Source organism: Podarcis vaucheri (genome assembly GCF_965113315.1).
Source record: "Podarcis vaucheri genome assembly, chromosome: W".
Classification (NCBI taxonomy): Eukaryota; Metazoa; Chordata; class Lepidosauria; order Squamata; family Lacertidae; genus Podarcis; species Podarcis vaucheri.
This window is the reverse complement of record NC_138757.1, coordinates 8,761,800-8,783,001: the sequence shown is the minus strand read 5'-3', so window position 1 is coordinate 8,783,001 and position 21,202 is coordinate 8,761,800. Positions and strand designations below refer to the sequence as shown.

Below are 21,202 nucleotides of genomic sequence, written 5' to 3'. Positions count from 1 at the left end.
ACTAAACTATGGCCCTAAAATAAACAGAAGATTGCATGAGCAGAGACAGGTTTAAAGAGATGGACAGACCCTGGATGAGGCTCTCACTCACAGGACGTCATTAGGCAGAGGCTGGGCAGCCACCGTAGTGTAGGGGGTAGAACGCTGGACTTGAAGGGGGGAGAAAAGGGACACAGAGGAGGGGGTGTTGTAAATAAAAATATGCCCTTTTCCCTTATGGGGTATCCAAGAGCCCATATAGAGTCCTTACATAGGTTCCCTATTGGTAGGAGAAAATAACAGAGGCCAACCAGAGAATATTGAGAAGCAAAGCAGCTAGTAAGCTTGATCTTTATTGATCTGTTGCAACAGGGTACTCCCCTCACACGCAGGAGAGGAAGAGGACCCAGAACAATGGCCTGCAAGGCCTTATAAAGACTTTTGAAATTCCCATTCTCTAGATCAGGACCACCCCCAGAAACATTATGCATACATCACAGAAGGGGTGTAATCTAAGACCACCCCTCAGATACATCCCACCTACATCACAGAAATTTAAATGTTGTTTTTCTCCTGTCCCAGTTTATCTCCTGTCTGGCAAGTTGCTTGATTGGATTTCTGGGGAGCCTGGCCATTCTTTTGTAGTGGTAAAATACTTATTTCCTGGGCCAGGTCACAGGCTCACACCTTATTCAAACACAGATTAAGACAGCATTTGTGAAGGAAGTGACAATGGGGAGGCTTTTTCCATTTTTACCATGCAGAGAAACATTTGCTCAGTTTAGGAATCAAAATGGTTCCAGGTTGGCTTTCCTGTGCTGATCTATGTATGTGCAGTTATGAACATTACTATATATCTAAGACCATAAAATTCCTATCACATTATTCCCCCCTTTGGGGCTAGAATTTTTCTTAAAAATTTTTGCCCCACAAATAATAACATCGTATGTTGTAAATGGATGTCTTTGTATAAATATATAACACATGTCACGTTTTGCTACTAAATTACTTGTGGCATTCTAATGCTTTGGGAGAGACCATTTACTCAATAGTGTTCTATGCTTTACACCTAGTAGGAAGGTCCACTAATGACTGAAAAGTGCAGTTTGCTTTCCCCCCGCCATTTTTGTGTTCTCAGGTGTCAAGGTAGCTCTTCTGTGGTCTCACACCGACATAGTGCTACAGCAACACATCCTGTCTGTTGAATCCCCTCAGGGCTTTCATTTAACCATGTTGCCTAGCATTCACCATAGCTGGCACAGGTTTGGGCATCTCGTGAGGGAGATACCTTTGCCTTGGCCTTTAACTATGGGATTTTATTATAGGCTGTGGTCTTGGACTCATGAGAAGTTGCTCACTTGCACTTAAAGGACCAAAAAGCTAATTGCAGCCTGGATACACTTGCCCAATTCAAACGTGAGTCCAATTTGAATTTATCTTGCCCCATGGTTCTCAACTTTTCAAACCAATCTGTTAAAAGAAAACCATTCTTAAAAGGGCACTTTGTCCAAATAAGTCAATTTAACTCTATAAGGGATCATTCCTGCTAAACCAAAGCATTTTCACCTTCATGTACCTGGTGTTTTATGGATCCAGAAGCTTGTCCTTGGCAAAACAAGGTTTAACACATTTTAAAATGGATAGGGAAAGTTGGCAGAGTGCCAGGTGGAACAATGAGCTAAACATTGGACTACACAATAGTGTGAGCTATTAGAAAGTATAAAATGCATGAGAATTCTCCATTGGTGTGTAAGCAATAAGACAAAACATAAAAACAATTACAGACAAAAATAGCCTCCCCCCTTGTGGAAATAACACACTGTCAGACACATTTCAACATTCCTACGTAATAACACATAATACAAAAAAAAAACTAATTAAATATCAGTTGCATATCTTGACACAATTGTGATCTTTTACACATGTATCTTTTGAATCCTGGAGCACAGTCTTAAGGTTCAAAAGTGGGAAAATGTCCTTGCAATTCAACTCCTCCCCCCTTTGTCAGCCCCACTCCCCATCAGTCTATATCATTTTAAAGAGATAGCTGTGGCCACTTTGAAAACTCTGGTGTTGCAGGTCTTGTGATAGCGAAGAACTGAGTTGAGGGGTTGTTGCTGCTTTTCATCATTGCACATCTGTAGAAGTGATATCCTGTAAGGGGCAGGGTTTTGGGGTGACTTAAAAACACAGTTAGACAAGGAAGGGGCAAAAGGCAAAAAGGATGTCCTCCAGTTTCCATGGGAAGCTGCAAATAATAACAATCTTAGTGGATTAAACATTTTATTCATTATCATTATTGGACTATTTTGATTGTTGTTAGCCGCCCTGAGCCCAGCTTCGGCTGGGGAGGGCAGGATATAAATAAAATGTATTATTTATTATTATTTATTATCACATTTCCATATAATTACTGTTATTATCTGCTAAGTTTGTTTGCTTTCTTTCACTTAATAAAAAATTACTCCACATGTAGAGAAAGAGAACTGTAAAAAATACAAGAAAGGTTAAAAAATAAAAGGAAAGCAAAAAATTAGATTACCAGTTAGATGAAAACGGACTTGACACAAAGACATCAGATTCAGAAAAGAACTATTATCAAATATATTATCAAAACCACGCAGATTACTACTAGACTGAAAAAATGGGAAAACAATGGGGGAAAACTTAAAATTCACCATGTGCTATCTGATAAAAGAACTTCATGAAACTGACTTTCAACATGTGATGAACATGTCCCCAAAGTAAAACACAAACACACAAAATGAGCTATGAGGAACCAAAAATAAATAAATGCTAAGACACACAATTAATAAGTAACCTGAAGTAATCTGTTTTGGCATTCTAACATCCCAAATGAAAATAAAAGAGTGTTTCTTGATGTGACAACATCGGCTGTAATGTTAATACTGGGAAATGAGTTAATACCAAGAAAAAATGAATGGCAATTTAAAGTTGTGCAAGTACCTTGCACTAGCCAAAATGACAGAATTAGTAAGAAATGCTCAGGCCAAAGGTAAACAAGTACCATTCCACAAACAATGTTTGGTTGTGCTTCGATTAACTTCATAGACATCATGGAGAAACTGATTAAATAAATGAAAACAGATTATTTGTAACTTAAAAAAAATGTCAAAGGCACAAAGAGATAGAGGTCACTAATACAGCAGGGATTCAGACTTGTTTCACAGAACAGAAAGAAAGTTGCTGTTTGGCTTTAAGGGAAGAAGGAAGAAAAGAAATACAAATGCAATTACTTTTTATAGAGTATTTAAATCACTGTTTGCATCCCCTCATTATCATTTGTGCTGTGGGGAAAAAGAAAGGACACTCTGTTAAAAAGGAAAATTATTTCATGTGAGAGGTCTGTCAGGAAATGCTGTTCCTAAAATGTATAGGCATATACACACACACCAAAAAAAAAACTGTTATAAAATTTAAATCCCATGGGGGGGGGGGAGAGAAACTACTCAAGAGAGGAACTCACAGTGGGAGTGCTTTGATATTTACCTGTGAAAAGAATTTGGCATGTCCAGTACTTAACTCTTTTGTCTTAAGTAGCCCCTGGAGCAAAACACATTAAGGATGATTTCCCTCAATGGTTCCAAGTTTTACATAAGGAAATTTGGAAAGGTTTCTCTCTGCAGCACACTGCTCTCCAAACCTTCTCTCTCCCCCCTCCTTTCTCTCTCTCTCTCTCTCTCTTTTTTTTAAGCTGATCTAGCCTCTGTGCATGTGCAGAGTTCATGTCTCAGCAAACCTTTTATACCATTGAAAATGTTGCATCTTTTGGCTCAATTAGAATAAGGAAGGGAAAGGTAAGGGGTAGATTTTAAAAATAGGGTTAGATTTTAAAACAAAAAAGAGAAACTCAGCAATTTAAGTATTTACCAAAGCTAGCAATTTCAGCCCAAGCAAAAGTAGTGCTTCCTTTATGTACAGGAAAGGGCTATCATTATTGGTCATTTTATCTGGTCATTCGCGGAACAATCAACCGCTCTCTTATTTATGAGTAAAAATGGCCAGAGAGTTAGAATTCATAGGATTTTTTTTTAACATTCTCAGTCATTTCAGCCTTACCATTTGCAGACAAATTTTACTGTCCTTTATTTACAGGATTGGTCAAGGCTAATTCTACTTGACTATATGAATTTTTATGTGCTTAAACTTTTAATAGACTTTTAAGTTTGTTTGTTTTTTAAATAATAGACAAAACGATAAACACTGTAATCACTTAAATGCCTGATATCACCAGTTCTGCTTCAAACATCATGGCTTCACCTCACACCTTTTAAAAAACAAAGAGCAAATCTGGGCTGAATTTCAACTCATCAGCCACAAATTGGGAAAGTTGAAAGGGACCTGGGGTCATCTAGTCCAACCCTAAAATACAGGGTTCATAGCAAGATTTGTACTACCAGAAACACACACATACTTATGTACACAGACACAACTGGAGAAGAGATCACAAGCCATGCGCTTATCACAAGCCATGCACCTATCATGTACTAAGGAAGAGGAAAATAAAAGTACCCAACTCTTTTAGCAGATCTTGAAGCTAGTTTGAGTGAGAGTTTACTTCCTTAGACTAAAGAGTGAAAGTTCCTAGATAAATTATCTTTAAAGACTGAAGTGAACATTTTTCCTAAGATAGGGAGAGGATCTCTTATAAAGCATAGTTAAAACAGCCATAGATTTGATTTAAAAGGAATACAAAAGTGACAATTTTTCCTGAACTTGCAGAGGAATAGTAAGCCTAATCTATGCCCCCCCCCCTTTGCAGTTTCCTTTAAAGGAAGCTTACTCGGGAGTAAATTTACCTGGCACAGAATAAGAAGGAGAAGGGAAAAAAACCCTGAAAGAGACAGAATGAAACGGGGGGGGGGGCATTTTCTAAGAAAAGAGGCCAGGACGTCTTATAGAGACTGATATCAGAAGCCTTACAATAACTCTTCTGTCCAACCAAATCAAAGTTAAAACTGGACTCACATATTTTTCTTAGAAGGAACACCATACTTTCATAGGCATATGCTTAATGAAATACATACACTGCATTTTAGCTTGAGAGAGCAGTTGGCTCAACTAGGCTTTTGCAGCAGAAACATTAGGTTAACTTAGACTGGAACACAGGTGTACTCACAAACTCAAAAGTTACAACACAACATCATTTACCATTAGACTTAAAATCACCCTCCCCACTGAAACTAGAGAAAGGAGGTGGGGTAATCCTCCTTTCAGAACACAAGTAGCACATATACAGGATTTTACCACTTGGGAGAAAAACTCTCTTTTAGAGCCTCTTTAACAAACATTTGCACACTTCATTCTCAATTTTTGTCTTGTTTAAGATTGATAAGGCTTCAACATGGCTTCCTTAGATTTAGAATTGGAGCAAGCTTGCATTTTTATTTTAGATGGCACATTTAAGATAAGCAGCTGCTGGATGTTACCTAAGTACAATTTAAACACAGGAAAAACGTTTCTTAAACACAAATTGAAGGGGACTGTCAGAGTCCAGGCGGGAAGTAAGCACCAACTGGGCTTCTTTCACGCCAGGGGTCTGGGGACTATTTTTCTTTTGACTGAGGTGCACCCATTTTCAATTAAAAGGGGTTTGGACCTGGGCAAAACTCTGAAGGGTCCGGAAAAGCGGAAACCTGGACAAAACTCCGAGGGGGAAAAACTTGGGGATACCTGGACAAAACTCCGAGGGGAAAAACCTGGGGATACCTGGACAAATCTCCGAGGGGAAAAACCTGGGGATACCTGGACAAATCTCCGAGGGGAAAAACCTGGGGATACCTGGACAAAACTCCGAGGGGAAAAACCTGGGGATACCTGGACAAATCTCCGAGGGGAAAAACCTGGGGATACCTGGACAAAACTCCGAGGGGAAACCTCTCTCACTCAATATCTGTTCTGGAACCCACAGCAACCTCCCTGCCTTTTACAATCTAACTCAGAGTCCCTACTGAACGCTTGCACACTTGCAATGCCAGATTGAGACTCTGGAATATGAAAGATGGAAAGGAATTCAGCGCCCTTGCGTTCTCTGTTCACAGGTCATTTCTAACAAAGATCGCCATGGCAGAGGTGCGGCTGCGCTGGAAGTTAGTTTTCAGTGCAGAAGAAATTGCACAACCTTTCTGGGCAAAACTCCGAAGGAATAGGTTGGCATAAAGAATTAAGTGGAAGAAATCACACACAACCTTTGCCTGGGCATACTCCGAAGGGCTAAGGCTGGTGTTGAGATCGAGGGGACAGAAAGGAGTAGAAGGCAATTTTTTCAAGAGTTAAAGTGAGGAAAGAAGTAAGGATTTGAGAAGTATAGGTTTGCTGTGGTTTGCAGAATCCCACCCCACTACCCATTTTTCCTACTCATAGTCACTTCGCAAGCGCTGTCCTGGTGATCCCGGGATCTCTTGACTGGTTGTTTAAGGCCGGCCTGATCAAGCTTTGCTTCCTCTGGTTAGCCCCGCTGAAACTCCAGTTATTTCCAGACCCTGGGACCGATGGAAGACTGGTTATTCCTCCTGGCAAACTGCCTGGTGCGCGCTGGATAACCAGTCCTTCCTCGTTTCCAGAATCCGGGTAACCAAAAGTCCCTTCGTGCGTGGTCGCCATCTGTTGTAAATAAAAATATGCCCTTTTCCCTTATGGGGTATCCAAGAGCCCATATAGAGTCCTTACATAGGTTCCCTATTGGTAGGAGAAAATAACAGAGGCCAACCAGAGAATATTGAGAAGCAAAGCAGCTAGTAAGCTTGATCTTTATTGATCTGTTGCAACAGGGTACTCCCCTCACACGCAGGAGAGGAAGAGGACCCAGAACAATGGCCTGCAAGGCCTTATAAAGACTTTTGAAATTCCCATTCTCTAGATCAGGACCACCCCCAGAAACATTATGCATACATCACAGAAGGGGTGTAACCTAAGACCACCCCTCAGATACATCCCACCTACATCACAGAAATTTAAATGTTGTTTTTCTCCTGTCCCAGTTTATCTCCTGTCTGGCAAGTTGCTTGATTGGATTTCTGGGGAGCCTGGCCATTCTTTTGTAGTGGTAAAATACTTATTTCCTGGGCCAGGTCACAGGCTCACACCTTATTCAAACACAGATTAAGACAGCATTTGTGAAGGAAGTGACAATGGGGAGGCTTTTTCCATTTTTACCATGCAGAGAAACATTTGCTCAGTTTAGGAATCAAAATGGTTCCAGGTTGGCTTTCCTGTGCTGATCTATGTATGTGCAGTTATGAACATTACTATATATCTAAGACCATAAAATTCCTATCACAGGGGGAGGGGGAAGCCCTTGGAGGGATGAGGGATGAGGCAGTCGGGGAAGTGGAGAAAGGAGAGATAAAGGAAGATTGAGCCTGACAGAAGGAGAGAGAGGGAAGGAAAGGAAGAGGGTCCAGAGGAGAGTGCTGGGGGGGGGGGGACTGCAGGCAGGAGGCAAAGGACTGAAAAAGCCACACAATGGGGGGGGGGCAAGGGAATGCAGCAGCAGAGAAAGGGAGAGCAAACGAGGGGGGAGCTATCAGAAATTGCAGCAGAAAACCCACTTGGGGAAAAATGTGCAGCAGAGATGCAAGTAAAGGGGGGAGGGGGGATAATTAAATAAAAAAATCCCAGTTTGGGGAAAGGAGGGTCTCCCTGAGGCAAAGATAGCCTTGTTTTTGGGAGGGTGCCCCCCAAAAGGGGGTAGAAGGGTGGTTGTGCGGCGTGGGGAGGGATTGTTGGATGGAAAAAAAGAGTGGGGGAAGGGGATTGTGGAGGACGTGTGCCTGGGGAGGGAGGGGACAGAGCCCGAGAGAGAAAGGCTGCTACTGATTTTGTCCTAGGGGGCTTTGATTGGGAAGTGATGCCACAGTCAGGTGCTGAGAGGTGGCTGACTGTCTCTCGGTTACCCTTCCTCCTGCTCTTTCCCCCTCCCTCTCCCCCTCCCCCTTCCCCACTCACATGCACACAAACACACAGGCTGGCACGCCTAGGGACGGGATGGGCAAGAGAGTGCTCGCACTCCAAGGGACGAGGCTTGGAGGATGTTGACAAAAAACCCCAGACATTTTGCCACATTCTAAAATTCTGCCCAGACATAAATTTTAAGCCTGAAAAAGAGGGCGTGTCTGGGAAAATCCGGACATATGGCAACCCTAGTTAACCTTATTATCTGAGATACTGGCAATGCCACCCACTACTATACATTACAGTTGCTTGAAATAGGGGTTAAACAAAGGAAGCTTGAAGAGATTAATATTCAAATTGTTTGTTTTAATGTTTCAACAGGAGACAGATCTACTTTTGGTAACAAGCCACTCTGCAGCCTCTACAGCATGTTCTTGTAATAATTTTCCTACCAATATAAGTCCCAATTCAGAGAAACATGCATGTCACTCTATACACGCAGTGTGTGTGTGTTTGGGTTCTTGTTGTTTTTTACTTGTACTATGCGAACCTCTATTATTATTAACATTATTGTTTTTATTTATCTATTTAATTTACTTATCACCCTTCATCCAAAGATCACAGGACAGCTTGCAACATAAAAGCACAAAATGCATAACAGGGTCATTCCATATCAAGTGGTCCATTTTTTTAATGATTTTTTTTTTACATCATGTCCAATTTTCTTAAAATTTTGTACACTTGTTTAACAATAACGATCAGAACTACCGGTAAGTTTAAATCTAAAATGTTAATTTTTATATCTCATCCCATTTTTGAGTTATGAGTGTTTGAAATTTCAAAAAATAAATAAATGACAATTTTGGCCTTGCTGGACTACATTGAGATCCCATAGTTTGTTTAACAGCCAAATACCTTGTTGAAAAGCAGTGTTTTTGCCTGGCACTTAAAGATATGGGGAGACCATTCCACAAATGGGGAACCACCACGGAAAAGTCCCATTGCCTGGAGGGTGGCAACACAAGAAGCAGGCACTCAAAAACGGGCCACAGATGATCTGAGTCGGTTCATATGGGGAGAAGCTGTCCTTGATGAGCTAGCAGGGCAGCAGTTGAAGAAGGAGCAAAAAGGGTTTTCTTGTGTGTGTGTGTGTGTGTGTTTCTTTGTGGCTGATTAGCTGTTCTCCCTGTGCAAAGGTCAGAGGGGGCAGGGTTTCTGTTGAGGCAGGTGATTAGCTGTGGGAGGAGCTTATCAGAGCTAGCAGGGCAGCAGTTGAAGAAGTTGCAAAAAGGGTTTTCTTGTGTGTGTGTGTTTCTTTGTGGCTGATTAGCTGTTCTCCCTGTGCAAAGGTCAGAGGGGGCAGGGTTTCTGTTGAGGCAGGTGATTAGCTGTGGGAGGAGCTTATCAGAGCTAGCAGGGCAGCAGTTGAAGAAGTTACAAAAAGGGTTTTCTTGTGTGTGTGTGTTTCTTTGTGGCTGATTAGCTGTTCTCCCTGTGCAAAGGTCAGAGGGGGCAGGGTTTCTGTTGAGGCAGGTGATTAGCTGTGGGAGGAGCTTATCAGAGCTAGCAGGGCAGCGGCTAGCTAGTTTGATCCATCTTTTAGATTTAGGGGAGCTAGTCTCAAACGTTTGTTGGGGGAGACCTAGGTTTTTTTTGTGGGGGGAGTTATTTGTCCTGTCTTCACGCTTTTTATGATGGAGGACTGCTGTAGCCACCCCCAACGACACGTTCTCAAGATGGAGGGGGAGGGAACAGCTGCAGTCGCCTGCGGTTCCTGCGCAATGTTTGCCATCTTGCCAAAGGTTGCAGGCAGCTTTACCTGCAGCAATTGCATGTTGATTGCCCTCTTAAAAGACAAAGTCCAGCAACTGGAGGAATGTGTAGCTACGCTCCAAAGAATTAGAGAGCTGGAGCTCTTCTTGGAAGCAACAGAGCACACTGTCTCCACCAAGGAGGAGACAGGGGACTCCCCTGAGAAGGAGGCTTGTTCACCAACACAGGAGCCAGATATATGGAGAAACGTGACTCAAAGAAGTAGGAGGCCCAGGGTTCGCTCTGATTGTTTAGAAATACACAATCGCTTTGAGGTCCTCTCCCCTAGCATGGAAGACGAAGAGCAGACTCCATTTGAGGATCCCTCCCTCATTACAGTCAATCAGGTATATGAAGACGAGCAGCAAAGTCAGTCCTCAGGGAATGTGCAGGCGACCTTGGAATGGACAGCTCACGGAAGAACCCCGACCAAACCTAAGAGGAGGCGTGTAGTGGTGATAGGGGATTCCCTACTGAGGGGAACAGAAGCAGTGATCTGTGGGCCTGACAAGATGTCTCGGGAAGTGTGCTGTCTCCCTGGGGCTAAGATCCAAGATGTAACTGAACGACTGCAAGGAATCATAAAACCCACTGACAAATACCCCTTCCTCTTGGTTCATGTGGGAACCAATGACACTGCAAGCAATAGCCTCCAGAAGATCAAAAGAGACTACGAGGCTCTCGGCAGGAAATTGAAGCAACTAAATGCACAAATTGTCATCTCATCTGTCCTCCCAGTTGAACGACGTGGCCCAGGGAGAGAGGGAAAAATAGTGGAAGTGAACAGCTGGCTTCGCAAATGGTGTAAACAGGAACGGTCCTCCACATGCAGCTGCTGGGTGACCTTGGGCCAGTCACACTTCTGTGAAGTCTCTCAGCCCCACTCACCTCACAGAGTGTTTGTTGTGGGGGAGGAAGGGAAAGGAGAATGTTAGCCGCTTTGAGACTCCTGAAGGGGAGTGAAAGGCGGGATATCAAATCCAAACTCTTCTTCTTCTTCTTCTTCTTAGATCACGGACTGCAGTTTCTTGAAGATGGACTTCTGGCAAGTGATGGGCTGCACCTCACAACGGTTGGGAGAAATGTTTTTGCCAAAAATCTCAGAAACCTCATCAGGAGGGCTTTAAACTGACTAATGTGGGGGAGGGAGACAGTGCTCCTGAAGGTAGGAGTCTATCAATTGATGAAGATGATCATCCAAATGTCATAGACCAAATGGAGCAAACAGCACGCAGACCTAGTGGTGGGAGGAAAAAATCCTTAAATAAGAGACACGGGGGAATGATTAATGGACTTCAATGTCTGTACACTAATGCACAAAGCATGGGAAATAAACAAGATGAGCTTGAGCTCTTGGTACAGCAAACTAAATATGACATAATAGGCATCACTGAAACCTGGTGGGATAAGTCCCACGATTGGAATGTAATAATGGGGGGATACAATCTATTTCAGAGAAACAGACCAGACAAGAAAGGAGGAGGAGTGGCGTTATATGTCAGGGATGTGTATACCTGTGAAGAGATCCAAGATTTAGAACCTCAAAGCCAAAGTGAGAGCATTTGGGTCAAAATTAAGGGAGAGAAGAATAACAGGGACCTCATTGTGGGAGTTTACTATAGATCCCCAAGCCAAACGGAGGACATAGATGATGCCTTCCTGGAACAGATGGCCAAGCATGCAAAAGGAAGGGAGATAGTAGTAATGGGGGACTTCAATTACCCGGATATTTGTTGGATGTCAAACTCAGCCAAGAGCATAAGGTCAAACAGATTCCTCACTGGCCTTGCAGACAACTTCATTGTCCAGAAAGTGGGAGAAGCAACAAGAGGAACATCCATTTTAGATCTCGTCCTAACCAATGTTGATGACCTGGTTAGTGGGGTAGAAGTGGAAGGATCATTAGGCGCAAGTGATCATGCTCTTCTGAAGTTTACTATACAGTGGAAAGGAGCAGCCAAGCATACTAGGACTCAATTTCTTGACTTTAAGAAAGCCGACTTCATAAAACTTAGGGAAGTGCTGGGTGAGATCCCATGGACAGTAATACTAAAAGGAAAGGGAGTTCATGATGGCTGGGAGTTTGTTAAGAGGGAGATAGTAAAAGCACAACTTCAGGCAATACCAATGAGACGGAAACATGGAAGGTGCCTAAAGAAGCCAGGGTGGCTATCTAAAGAACTTTTAACTGAGTTAAGATTTAAAAAGGATGTGTACAAAAATGGAAAAGGGGGGAAACCACCAAAGAGGAATTCAAACAAATAGCCAGCACGTGTAGACACAAAGTCAGAAAAGCTAAAGCACAGAATGAACTCAGGCTTGCTAGAGAGGTTAAAAGCAACAAAAAAGGCTTTTATGGGTATGTTCGTAGCAAAAGGAAGAACAAAGAAACAGTGGGGTCACTCAGAGGAGAAGATGGGGAAATGCAAACAGGGGACACAGAAAGGGCTGAACTCCTCAATGCCTTCTTTGCCTCAGTCTTCTCCGATAAAGAAAACAATGCCCAACCTGAAGAATTTGGAGCAAATGATTCAGCAAAGGAAACACAGCCCAGAATAACTAAGGAGATAGTACAAGAATACTTGGCTAGTTTAGATGTATTCAAGTCTCCAGGGCCAGATGAACTGCATCCAAGAGTATTAAAAGAACTGGCAGATGTGATCTCAGAACCACTGGCAGTCATCTTTGAGAATTCCTGGAGAACAGGCGAAGTCCCGGCAGACTGGAGGAGGGCAAATGTTGTCCCTATTTTCAAAAAGGGGAAAAGAGAGGACCCAAATAATTACCGCCCAGTCAGTCTGACATCAATACCAGGGAAGATTCTGGAGCAGATCATTAAGCAAACAGTCTGTGAGCACCTAGAAAGGAATGCTGTGATCACCAATAGTCAGCATGGATTTCTGAAAAATAAGTCATGTCAGACTAACCTGATCTCGTTTTTTGACAGAATTACAAGCCTGGTAGATGAAGGGAACGCAGTGGATGTAGCCTACCTTGATTTCAGCAAGGCATTCGACGAGGTGCCCCATGATATTCTTGTAAAGAAGCTGGTACTATGCTACCACTCAGTGGATTTGTAACTGGCTGACTGACCGAACCCAAAGGGTGCTCATCAATGGTTCCTCTTCATCCTGGAGAAGAGTGACTAGTGGGGTGCCACAGGGTTCTGTCTTGGGCCCGGTCTTATTCAACATCTTTATCAACGACTTGGATGATGGACTCAAGGGCATCCTGATCAAATTTGCAGATGACACCAAACTGGGAGGGGTGGCTAACACCCCAGAGGACAGGATCACACTTCAAAATGACCTTGACAGATTAGAGAACTGGGCAAAAACAAACAAGATGAATTTTAGCAGGGAGAAATGTAAAGTATTGCACTTGGGCAAAAAAAATATGAGAGGCACAAATACAAGATGGGGGACACCTGGCTTGCGAGCAGTACATGTGAAAAGGATCTAGGAGTCTTGGTTGACCACAAACTTGACATGAGCCAACAGTGTGACGCGGCAGCTAAAAAAGCCAATGCAATTCTGGGCTGCATCAATAGGAGTATAGCATCTAGATCAAGGGAAGTGATAGTGCCACTGTATTCTGCTCTGGTCAGACCTCACCTGGAGTACTGTGTCCAGTTCTGGGCACCACAATTCAAGAAGGACACTGACAAACTGGAACGTGTCCAGAGGAGGGCAACCAAAATGGTCAAAGGCCTGGAAACGATGCCTTATGAGGAACGGCTAAGGGAGCTGGGCATGTTTAGCCTGGAGAAGAGGAGGTTAAGGGGTGATATGATAGCCATGTTCAAATATATAAAAGGATGTCACATAGAGGAGGGAGAAAGGTTGTTTTCTGCTGCTCCAGAGAAGCGGACACGGAGCAATGGATCCAAACTACAAGAAAGAAGATTCCACCTAAACATTAGGAAGAACTTCCTGACAGTAAGAGCTGTTCGACAGTGGAATTTGCTGCCAAGGAGTGTGGTGGAGTCTCCTACTTTGGAGGTCTTTAAGCAGAGGCTTGACAACCATATGTCAGGAGTGCTCTGATGGTGTTTCCTGCTTGGCAGGGGGTTGGACTCGATGGCCCTTGTGGTCTCTTCCAACTCTATGATTCTATGATTCTATGATGTATTGTGGTTCTGAGCCATTTCAGGCTTATAGGTCAAAACCAGCGCTTTGAATTGGGCCTGGAAACGGATTGGCGGTTGGGCCAGGATTGGCATTATATGCTCAAACTGTCTTGCCCCGGTGAGCAAACTGGTCACTGAATTCTGCACCAGCTGAAGTTTCTGAACTGTCTTCAGAGGCAACCCCACATATAACATGTTATAGCAATCTAACCTAGATGTTACCAGAGCATAGACAACAGAAATTAGGCTATCCCTGTCTAGATAGGGGTTCAGCTGGGTTCAGCTGATGGAAGGCAGTCTGTACCACCAAGGCCACCTGAACCTCCAGTGACAGCAATGTATCTGGAAGTACCCCCAAGCTGCATACCCCCAAGCTTCATAAGGACATGTTCCCTGAAGTTTTAAAATATAGGAATTTGTAGTACTGGGGTTGTGTTCAGTCAAAAGCTCCAGGAAGCCTTGACTTTTCAGTACCTAAAGAGCCTCTTTGACCTTCATTTTTATAATGGCTGAAATCCAGAGAGATGCACACATCAGTGTTTCTCTCTTTCCATCTGAGCATCTCCCCTGTTAAACTGTAGGATGGGTCTTAAAAGTCTGTTTGGGCTCTAATACAAGGACTTTTGAAACAATAAGGAGCAAGGGAGGCAGGATTTGATGTTCATAACCCTGAGGCTGTGCGCATGCTTACAATATTGCAGGATTACAAAGTTTTGAATAAATTATGGGTATTAACATCAATTTTTAACAAATAACTTGGAAGATTAGCTAACTTATTTCATGACTCTACTACTGATTTTAGTGGCAACGTGCCACCAACATAGTACACCTTTAGATTTGAATTGTGGGGTAATTGTTCTGGTCTCTATGCTTTTAGCTGTTTTTAGGTGGACATCTTTTGCATAGCCATATCCTAAACTAACAAAGGCTTTAAAATAGGGTTTGACAGTTTCTTTTGTTTCAAGATGAATTTTCTAGCAATGATGCAGAAGAACAGTATCATCAGGTGTTGGTGTTGTCTCAATTATTGTGTTAAATATTCTTAACTTCTTCCTCATGGATTCATTGGACAGTGTTCTTTTTCTCAAGAAAATAGACAAATGTTGGCAAGACCACTGTAGACAAATGGTAAGGCTTATTTTTCTTTCAAATAATATTTACCGTATTTTTCGCTCTATAAGACGCTATATAAGACGCACCTAGTTTTTGGAGGAGGAAAACAAGAAAAAAAAATATTCTGAATCTCGGAAGCCAGAACAGCAAGAGGGATCGCTGCGCAGTGAAAGCAACAATCCCTCTTGCTGTTCTGGTTTCTGGGATAGCTGTGCAGCCTGCATTCGCTCCATAAGACGCACACACATTTCCCCTTACTTTTTAGGAGGGAAAAAGTAAGTCTTATAGAGCAAAAAATTCGGTATGTGAGCTTGGATCCAAAGATGGCTCCCCCCCCCCATCTGCAGGCCCCGGAAAACTGGCTCTAGGGGTCCATAGACTATCTTGAGCAGCTTTCCAAGGGTCAGAGATAGTTGCAGGGGGGGCAAGATAATTGGACACACACACACACACTGAGGATTAAACACCCATTTGCAGATACAGTGGTACCTCGGGTTAAGAACTTAATTCATTCTGGAGGTCTGTTCTTAACCTGAAACTGTTCTTAACCTGAAGTACCACTTTAGCTAATGGGGCCTCCTGCTGCCGCTGTGCCGCCACTGCACGATTTCTGTTCTCATCCTGAAGCAAAGTTCTTAACCCGAGGTAATATTTCTGGGTTAGCGGAGTCTGTAACCTGAAGCGTACAGGTGAAACTCGGAAAATTAGAATATCGTGGAAAAGTTCATTTATTTCAGTAATTCAACTTAAAAGGTGAAACTAATATATGAGATAGACTCATGACATGCAAAGTGAGATATGTGAAGCCTTTATTTGTTATAGTTGTGATGTTATGGCGTACAGCTGATGAAAACCCCAAATTAACAATCTCAGAAAATTAGAATATTAAATCAAATCATCAAAACAAGGACTGCAAATAGAGCAATATTGGACCTCTGAGAAGTAGAAGCATGCATATGTACTCAGTACTTTCTTTGGGCCCCCTTTGCATCAATTACTGCCTCAATGCGGCGTGGCATGGATGCGATCAGCCTGTGGCACTGCTGAGGTATTATGGAAGACCAGGATGCTTCAATAGCGACTTCCGGGACGCCGCGGCCACGGGAAGGAGCGAGAGGCAACTCGTCCGAGGAGCCTCGAACAGCGTGGGGGTCTTAGAGGGGTCACGAAGGCTCCGTGAACCCCTAAACCACAGGTGGAATATCCTGTTGGTCAAAACACCCAGCAAGGCTGCGTGTGCTCGCCTGTGTTGCCGGCGTTTAACAAGGCTGGAGCCGCAGCGAGAAGGGGAAGCATCAGACTCCATGCTGTGAAGCCTCAGGCTCCGAGTGAAAGCGGCGGACCTCCGACAGCAGAGGAAAAGCTGGGAAATAGTCTTAAAAGCTTTGAAGAAGCAGAGGAGGGAGAACATTGGAAAAACAATCAAAGTAAAAAAGCCAAAGGAATTCTGAATGAAGTACCCAGCGGAGAAGTAATTAAAGACAAAAGAAGGAGGAATCCACTACTGGCGGTAAGATTGACAAAGGAGTAAAGCGAAAAGCTGGCAGACGTGAATGAAAGAGCAAGAAGTAACCGCTAGTGAGGGGAAGGAATATCCTCGGTAACAAAGTACATTTTACAAAGTACAAAGTACAGAGAGTTGGAAGCAAGGTAATATTGAGTTTTTTGGGGTTTTTTTTTTTTTTTTTGATAGAGAGACTCTTTACCGGGTTTGAGAGGAGGAAAGGAGGTTTCTGGGGCATTTGGTTGATGCTTTAACCGACAGGCTTTTTGAGGACGTTATTGTTAACATCAACTTTCTTGTTTGAAGTGGGGGGAAGAAAGCCTGGGTCCTCCCCAGATTTTAATGCTGGTTTTATGTTAGTGACTTCCCTATGGGTTTAAAAAAGGGAGGAGGAAGCCATTTCGGGACGCAACTTGGCTCTGTTATTCACCATTTCAATTTGTTCTTGATCTATTACGCCTCTGCATGCATTTGAGATTTAAAGGGACATGCGCCAAAAGCTAAATAGGAGAACTTAAACCAGCATAAAGAACACTTCCCGAAGAACCTCCAAGTCTCCAGTAAAGGAAAATTTTTGGTGACGCCAGACTTCTATAATACCACCCTCTAAGAGGGTAAAGACTGTAAAAGGTAAAGACTGTTAAACTTTGTGTATAGTCTGACGCCTACTATCTGCTATTACACCCCATCGCCAGACCCGGTAACCTTTTAACCCATTAGAGATTATTTGTGATCCTGTGCCTCATCCCTTTTTGAAAGACATTAGGACAGAGATTAGCTTCTGGGGGAGATTATTCCAGATCCAAGGACCCACCACAAAAAAGGCCCTGTTATATGTCTTATGGTTATGAATCCTGAGATCTGTGAGTAAATTACAGCCCAGTAATATTCGGAGGGCTGCAGGTTGACCATCCTGGACTATGTCTCTCTATAAACCTGTCTATAAATCTGCTGCATCTATATAACTCCCCAAAAGACGTTAGTGTGGTGGACCCTAAGACCCTTCAAGCCTACAAAATGACAAACGGTGCAAAAAAAGGGGTGGCAACACCAGCGGAAAGGAGGCCGTCAAGACAAGATGATGCTAAAGAAAGCAAAGAAATTAAGGACTATAGTAGTCTGATGGCCGAAATAAGGAAAGAATTCAAAAATAATGAACAATATATTGAGAGAAAATTACTTGAGGTACAAGACATTTTGGATAAGAAATTGGAGGGAGTGGTGGGGGAATTGACAGGAAGGGTTAAAGATTTATCAGTAAGAACTAAGGTTCTGGAAGATTCAATGAAAAAGGTGCAAAAAGATACGAAAACTAGTAAGAAGGAGGTGGATAGAGTTAGAGTAGAAGTTAAAGAGATAGAAAGAGTGCAGGAAGAGTTGTTGGACAATATGGCAAAATCAAACCAACCTGAAACTGAGGGGTGTACCAGAGACCCCAAATGAGAATATTAGATTTAAAATGATAAAAGAGCTGGCAACCTGGTTAAATAAGAGTGAGGAGGAGGTAAACTGTCATCTAGTAAATATTTTTCGAATAAGATCAAAATTAGACAGAGCCAGAAAGAAAAAGCTGCCAGGTGATGTAATTGTCATGTTCAACACTTTGGAAATAAGAAATGAAATACTGCAACAGAACCACATAAAAAGGTTATATATTGAAGGAAACCGAATTATTATCTTTAAACAAATTCCTTTGAGATTTCTTCGAAGGAGAGAGGCATACAAAAAATTAACAAACCAATTAAAGAAGAATGGGATATTGTATAGATGGGAGTTTCCTGAAGGCATTTCATTCTACTTTAAGGAAAAAAGGTTTAAATTAAGCACCAGTGTTGAACTCCAAAAATTTGCGAGGATATATGAGAAGGACCTGGGAAAAGTTGAAGGGGAGGCGGAAAGGGAGGAACGACAGAGAGACGAGGAGGGTGAAGGGAGTGAAGAAGAAGAAAAAGAGGAGAGTTTAACAGGAGAAGAGGAAGAACAAGAGGAGGAAAGCAAGGAACAGTAGTTTCTATTTAATCTAGTTAAATTAGCTAGAATAGTTTAATAGATGGCTTTAAAAATAATAAGCTGGAATGTGAATGGTTTGAACAATAAAAATAAGAGGAATCAGATTGCGCATGTATTGCTGAAAAAGAATTGGGATCTAATTTGTCTTCAAGAAACGCATGTAATAAGAAAACACAAGAGGGTATTAAGTAATAAGAGATTGGGATTGGAATTTGTGACCTCCGACAAGGTTAAGAAAAGAGGGGTAGTAATTTATATAAAGGAAAAATATGACCCGCAATTACTGTACAAAGATGAACATGGGAGAGTAGTGGTGGTGCAGATGGTCCTTCATGGAGAAAAAATAGTTGTGGTTGGAATATATGCCCCGAATGAGAAAAAATCAGCTTTCTTTTTGGAATTAGATAATATATTAACGGAATGGATGGATCAGAAAATGATATTGATGGGAGATCTTAATGGGGTGGTGATGCCGAACATGGATAGATTAACAAAAAGACAAGATGGGAAAGAAGGTAAATTACCACGATCTTTCTTTGACATGGTAAATAATTTGGGATTGACGGATGCTTGGAGATTTAAAAATCCTACTGTAAAACAATTCACCTTTTTTTCAAATCCGAATCAGAGCTGGGGGAGGATAGACAGTATTTGGGTCTCGAGGGAATTGGTACAGAACTTAATTAAGTCCGAAATTTGGCCTCAAACTCTATCTGATCATAGTGCGGTTTCCATGGAGTTAAAAGGTAGAGAGGTTAAAACAGCCAGATGGAGAATGAATGAATATTTATTTAATGATCAAAAGATAGTAAATAAGGCTATAGAAACAATTGAAGAATACTTTAGGTGGAACTTAAATGGAGAAACTTCCATAGAGACGGTGTGGGACGCAGGAAAAGCGGTCATGAGGGGTTTCTTGATTCAGAAAAATAGCCAACTAAGAAAAGAAAAGGAAAAAAAGAAAGAGCAGATTTTAACACAGATTATGGAAAATGAAAGAAAATTAACTGCTAACCCTAGTGAAGAGAGTTTAAAACAGAACTTAAGAATATTACAAGCTAAATTTGCCACAATAATTAACCAAGAGATAGAGTGGAAAATTAAGAGGATGAATCAAAAGAACTTTGAGTCCGCAAATAAGATAGGGAAATATCTAGCGTGGCAGCTGAGAGAAAGGAAGAAGCTGAGTATGATCAGCAAAATAAAAGAAGGAGATATGATTATGGAAGAACCAAAAGAAATAAAAAGAATATTCCAAAGATATTATAAGGATTTATATAAAAGAGGAGAGGAAACAGAACAAGAAATAGATCAATTTTTGCAAAAACACCATCTGGAACAAATTGTAGAAGATGAAAGAGCAGCACTAGATGAGATAATAACACAGGAAGAGATAAAAAAGGCTATCAAAAAGATGAAAGCTGAGAAGGCGCCGGGACCGGACGGTCTTCCAGCCAAATATTATAAAATATTAATTAACCAAATATCACCAGTGCTGGGAGAGGTTATGAACAATATATTGAGAGAAGGAAAGATACCTGATACCTGGAAGGAAGCCTATGTTACCTTGATTCCTAAAAAAGAGGTGGGCACTATGGAAGTAAAGAACTATAGGCCAATCTCATTATTAAATAATGATTATAAGCTATTTGCAGATATAATGGCGGAAAGATTAAAGAAGGTCTTGATTAATAAAATCCATGGTGACCAAACAGGATTTCTCCCAGGGAGACAATTACGGGATAATGTAAGGAATTTGATTGACATTATTGAATATTTGTTTTTTTTATAATATTTTTTTATTACGTTTTTTACAGAGATAACAAAGCAATCAAAGAATAGAAAGAAAAAGATAGGAAGAAAGAAAATAAAAAAGAAAAGAAACACGACCACTTCAATAACTTATTTCAAATTTCCATTGGACTTCCCCCGTCCCCCGCATAATGCATTCTTGACAATAAATTTATCAGCAAATTATACCCTTATTTCGTGTATTTCTTTATATTTTCAATTACAATTTAGATTTAAATCTCTTACTCACCATATACTCTAAAAGTATACCATAATATCATTTTTACCCATTTAAATCTTGGTTCTTTCATAAATCTTATCAAATTTCATAGATAGTTAAATTTCGTTACTGGGGCTAGATTCCCAATCATACGACATCTTATGTTTCATATAACTTATAATACTTTTGCAGATAGTCTTTAAATTTTTTCCAGTCCTCCTCCATTGCTTCTTCTCCCAAGTCCCGGATCCTTGCAGTCATCTCGGCTAGTTCCATGTAGTTCATCAATTGCGAGTGCCAGTCCTCCAGTGTGGGCAAATCTTGGGTCTTCCAATGCTTAGCGATTAGAATTCTTGCTGCTGTTGTAGCATACATAAAAAAAGTTCTATCCTTTTTAGACACCTTCTGGCCGACAATGCCCAGAAGAAAGGCCTCTGGTTTCTTGGGAAAGGTGTACTTGAACACCTTTTTTAACTCATTGTAGATCATTTCCCAGAAGGCCTTCAGTCTTGGGCAGGTCCACCAGAGGTGAAAGAATGTCCCCTCAGCTTCCTTGCATTTCCAGCATTTGTTATCGGACAAATGGTATATCTTAGCTAGCTTAACCGGGGTCATGTACCACCTGTATACCATCTTCATAATGTTTTCTTTCAAAGCATTACATGCAGTAAATTTCATACCGGTGGTCCATAACCTTTCCCAGTCTTCAGACATAATATTATAACCAATG

The 21,202-nt window shown here is 41.8% G+C and overlaps 1 protein-coding gene and 1 long non-coding RNA gene across 3 annotated transcripts in view; one reads left to right on the top strand and one right to left on the bottom strand.

Annotated features, from left to right (window-relative positions):
• The window catches only part of LOC309523301 (cullin-4B), a 236,591-nt gene that overhangs the window by 17,127 nt on the left and 198,262 nt on the right, over positions 1-21,202 (top strand). For both annotated transcript variants that reach the window (XM_082207090.1, XM_082207089.1), the window contains exon 3: positions 14,893-14,962. In XM_082207090.1, coding sequence (XP_082063216.1) covers positions 14,960-14,962 — 3 coding nt within the window. In that variant the 5' untranslated portion in view covers positions 14,893-14,959. The remainder of the gene's footprint in view (positions 1-14,892; positions 14,963-21,202) is intronic.
• LOC309523347 lies at positions 5,381-7,279 on the bottom strand. The gene is made up of 2 exons (XR_014215317.1): positions 5,772-7,279; positions 5,381-5,673 (listed from the first exon to the last, which is right to left on the bottom strand). It is a non-coding gene; the product is annotated as an uncharacterized lncRNA (long non-coding RNA).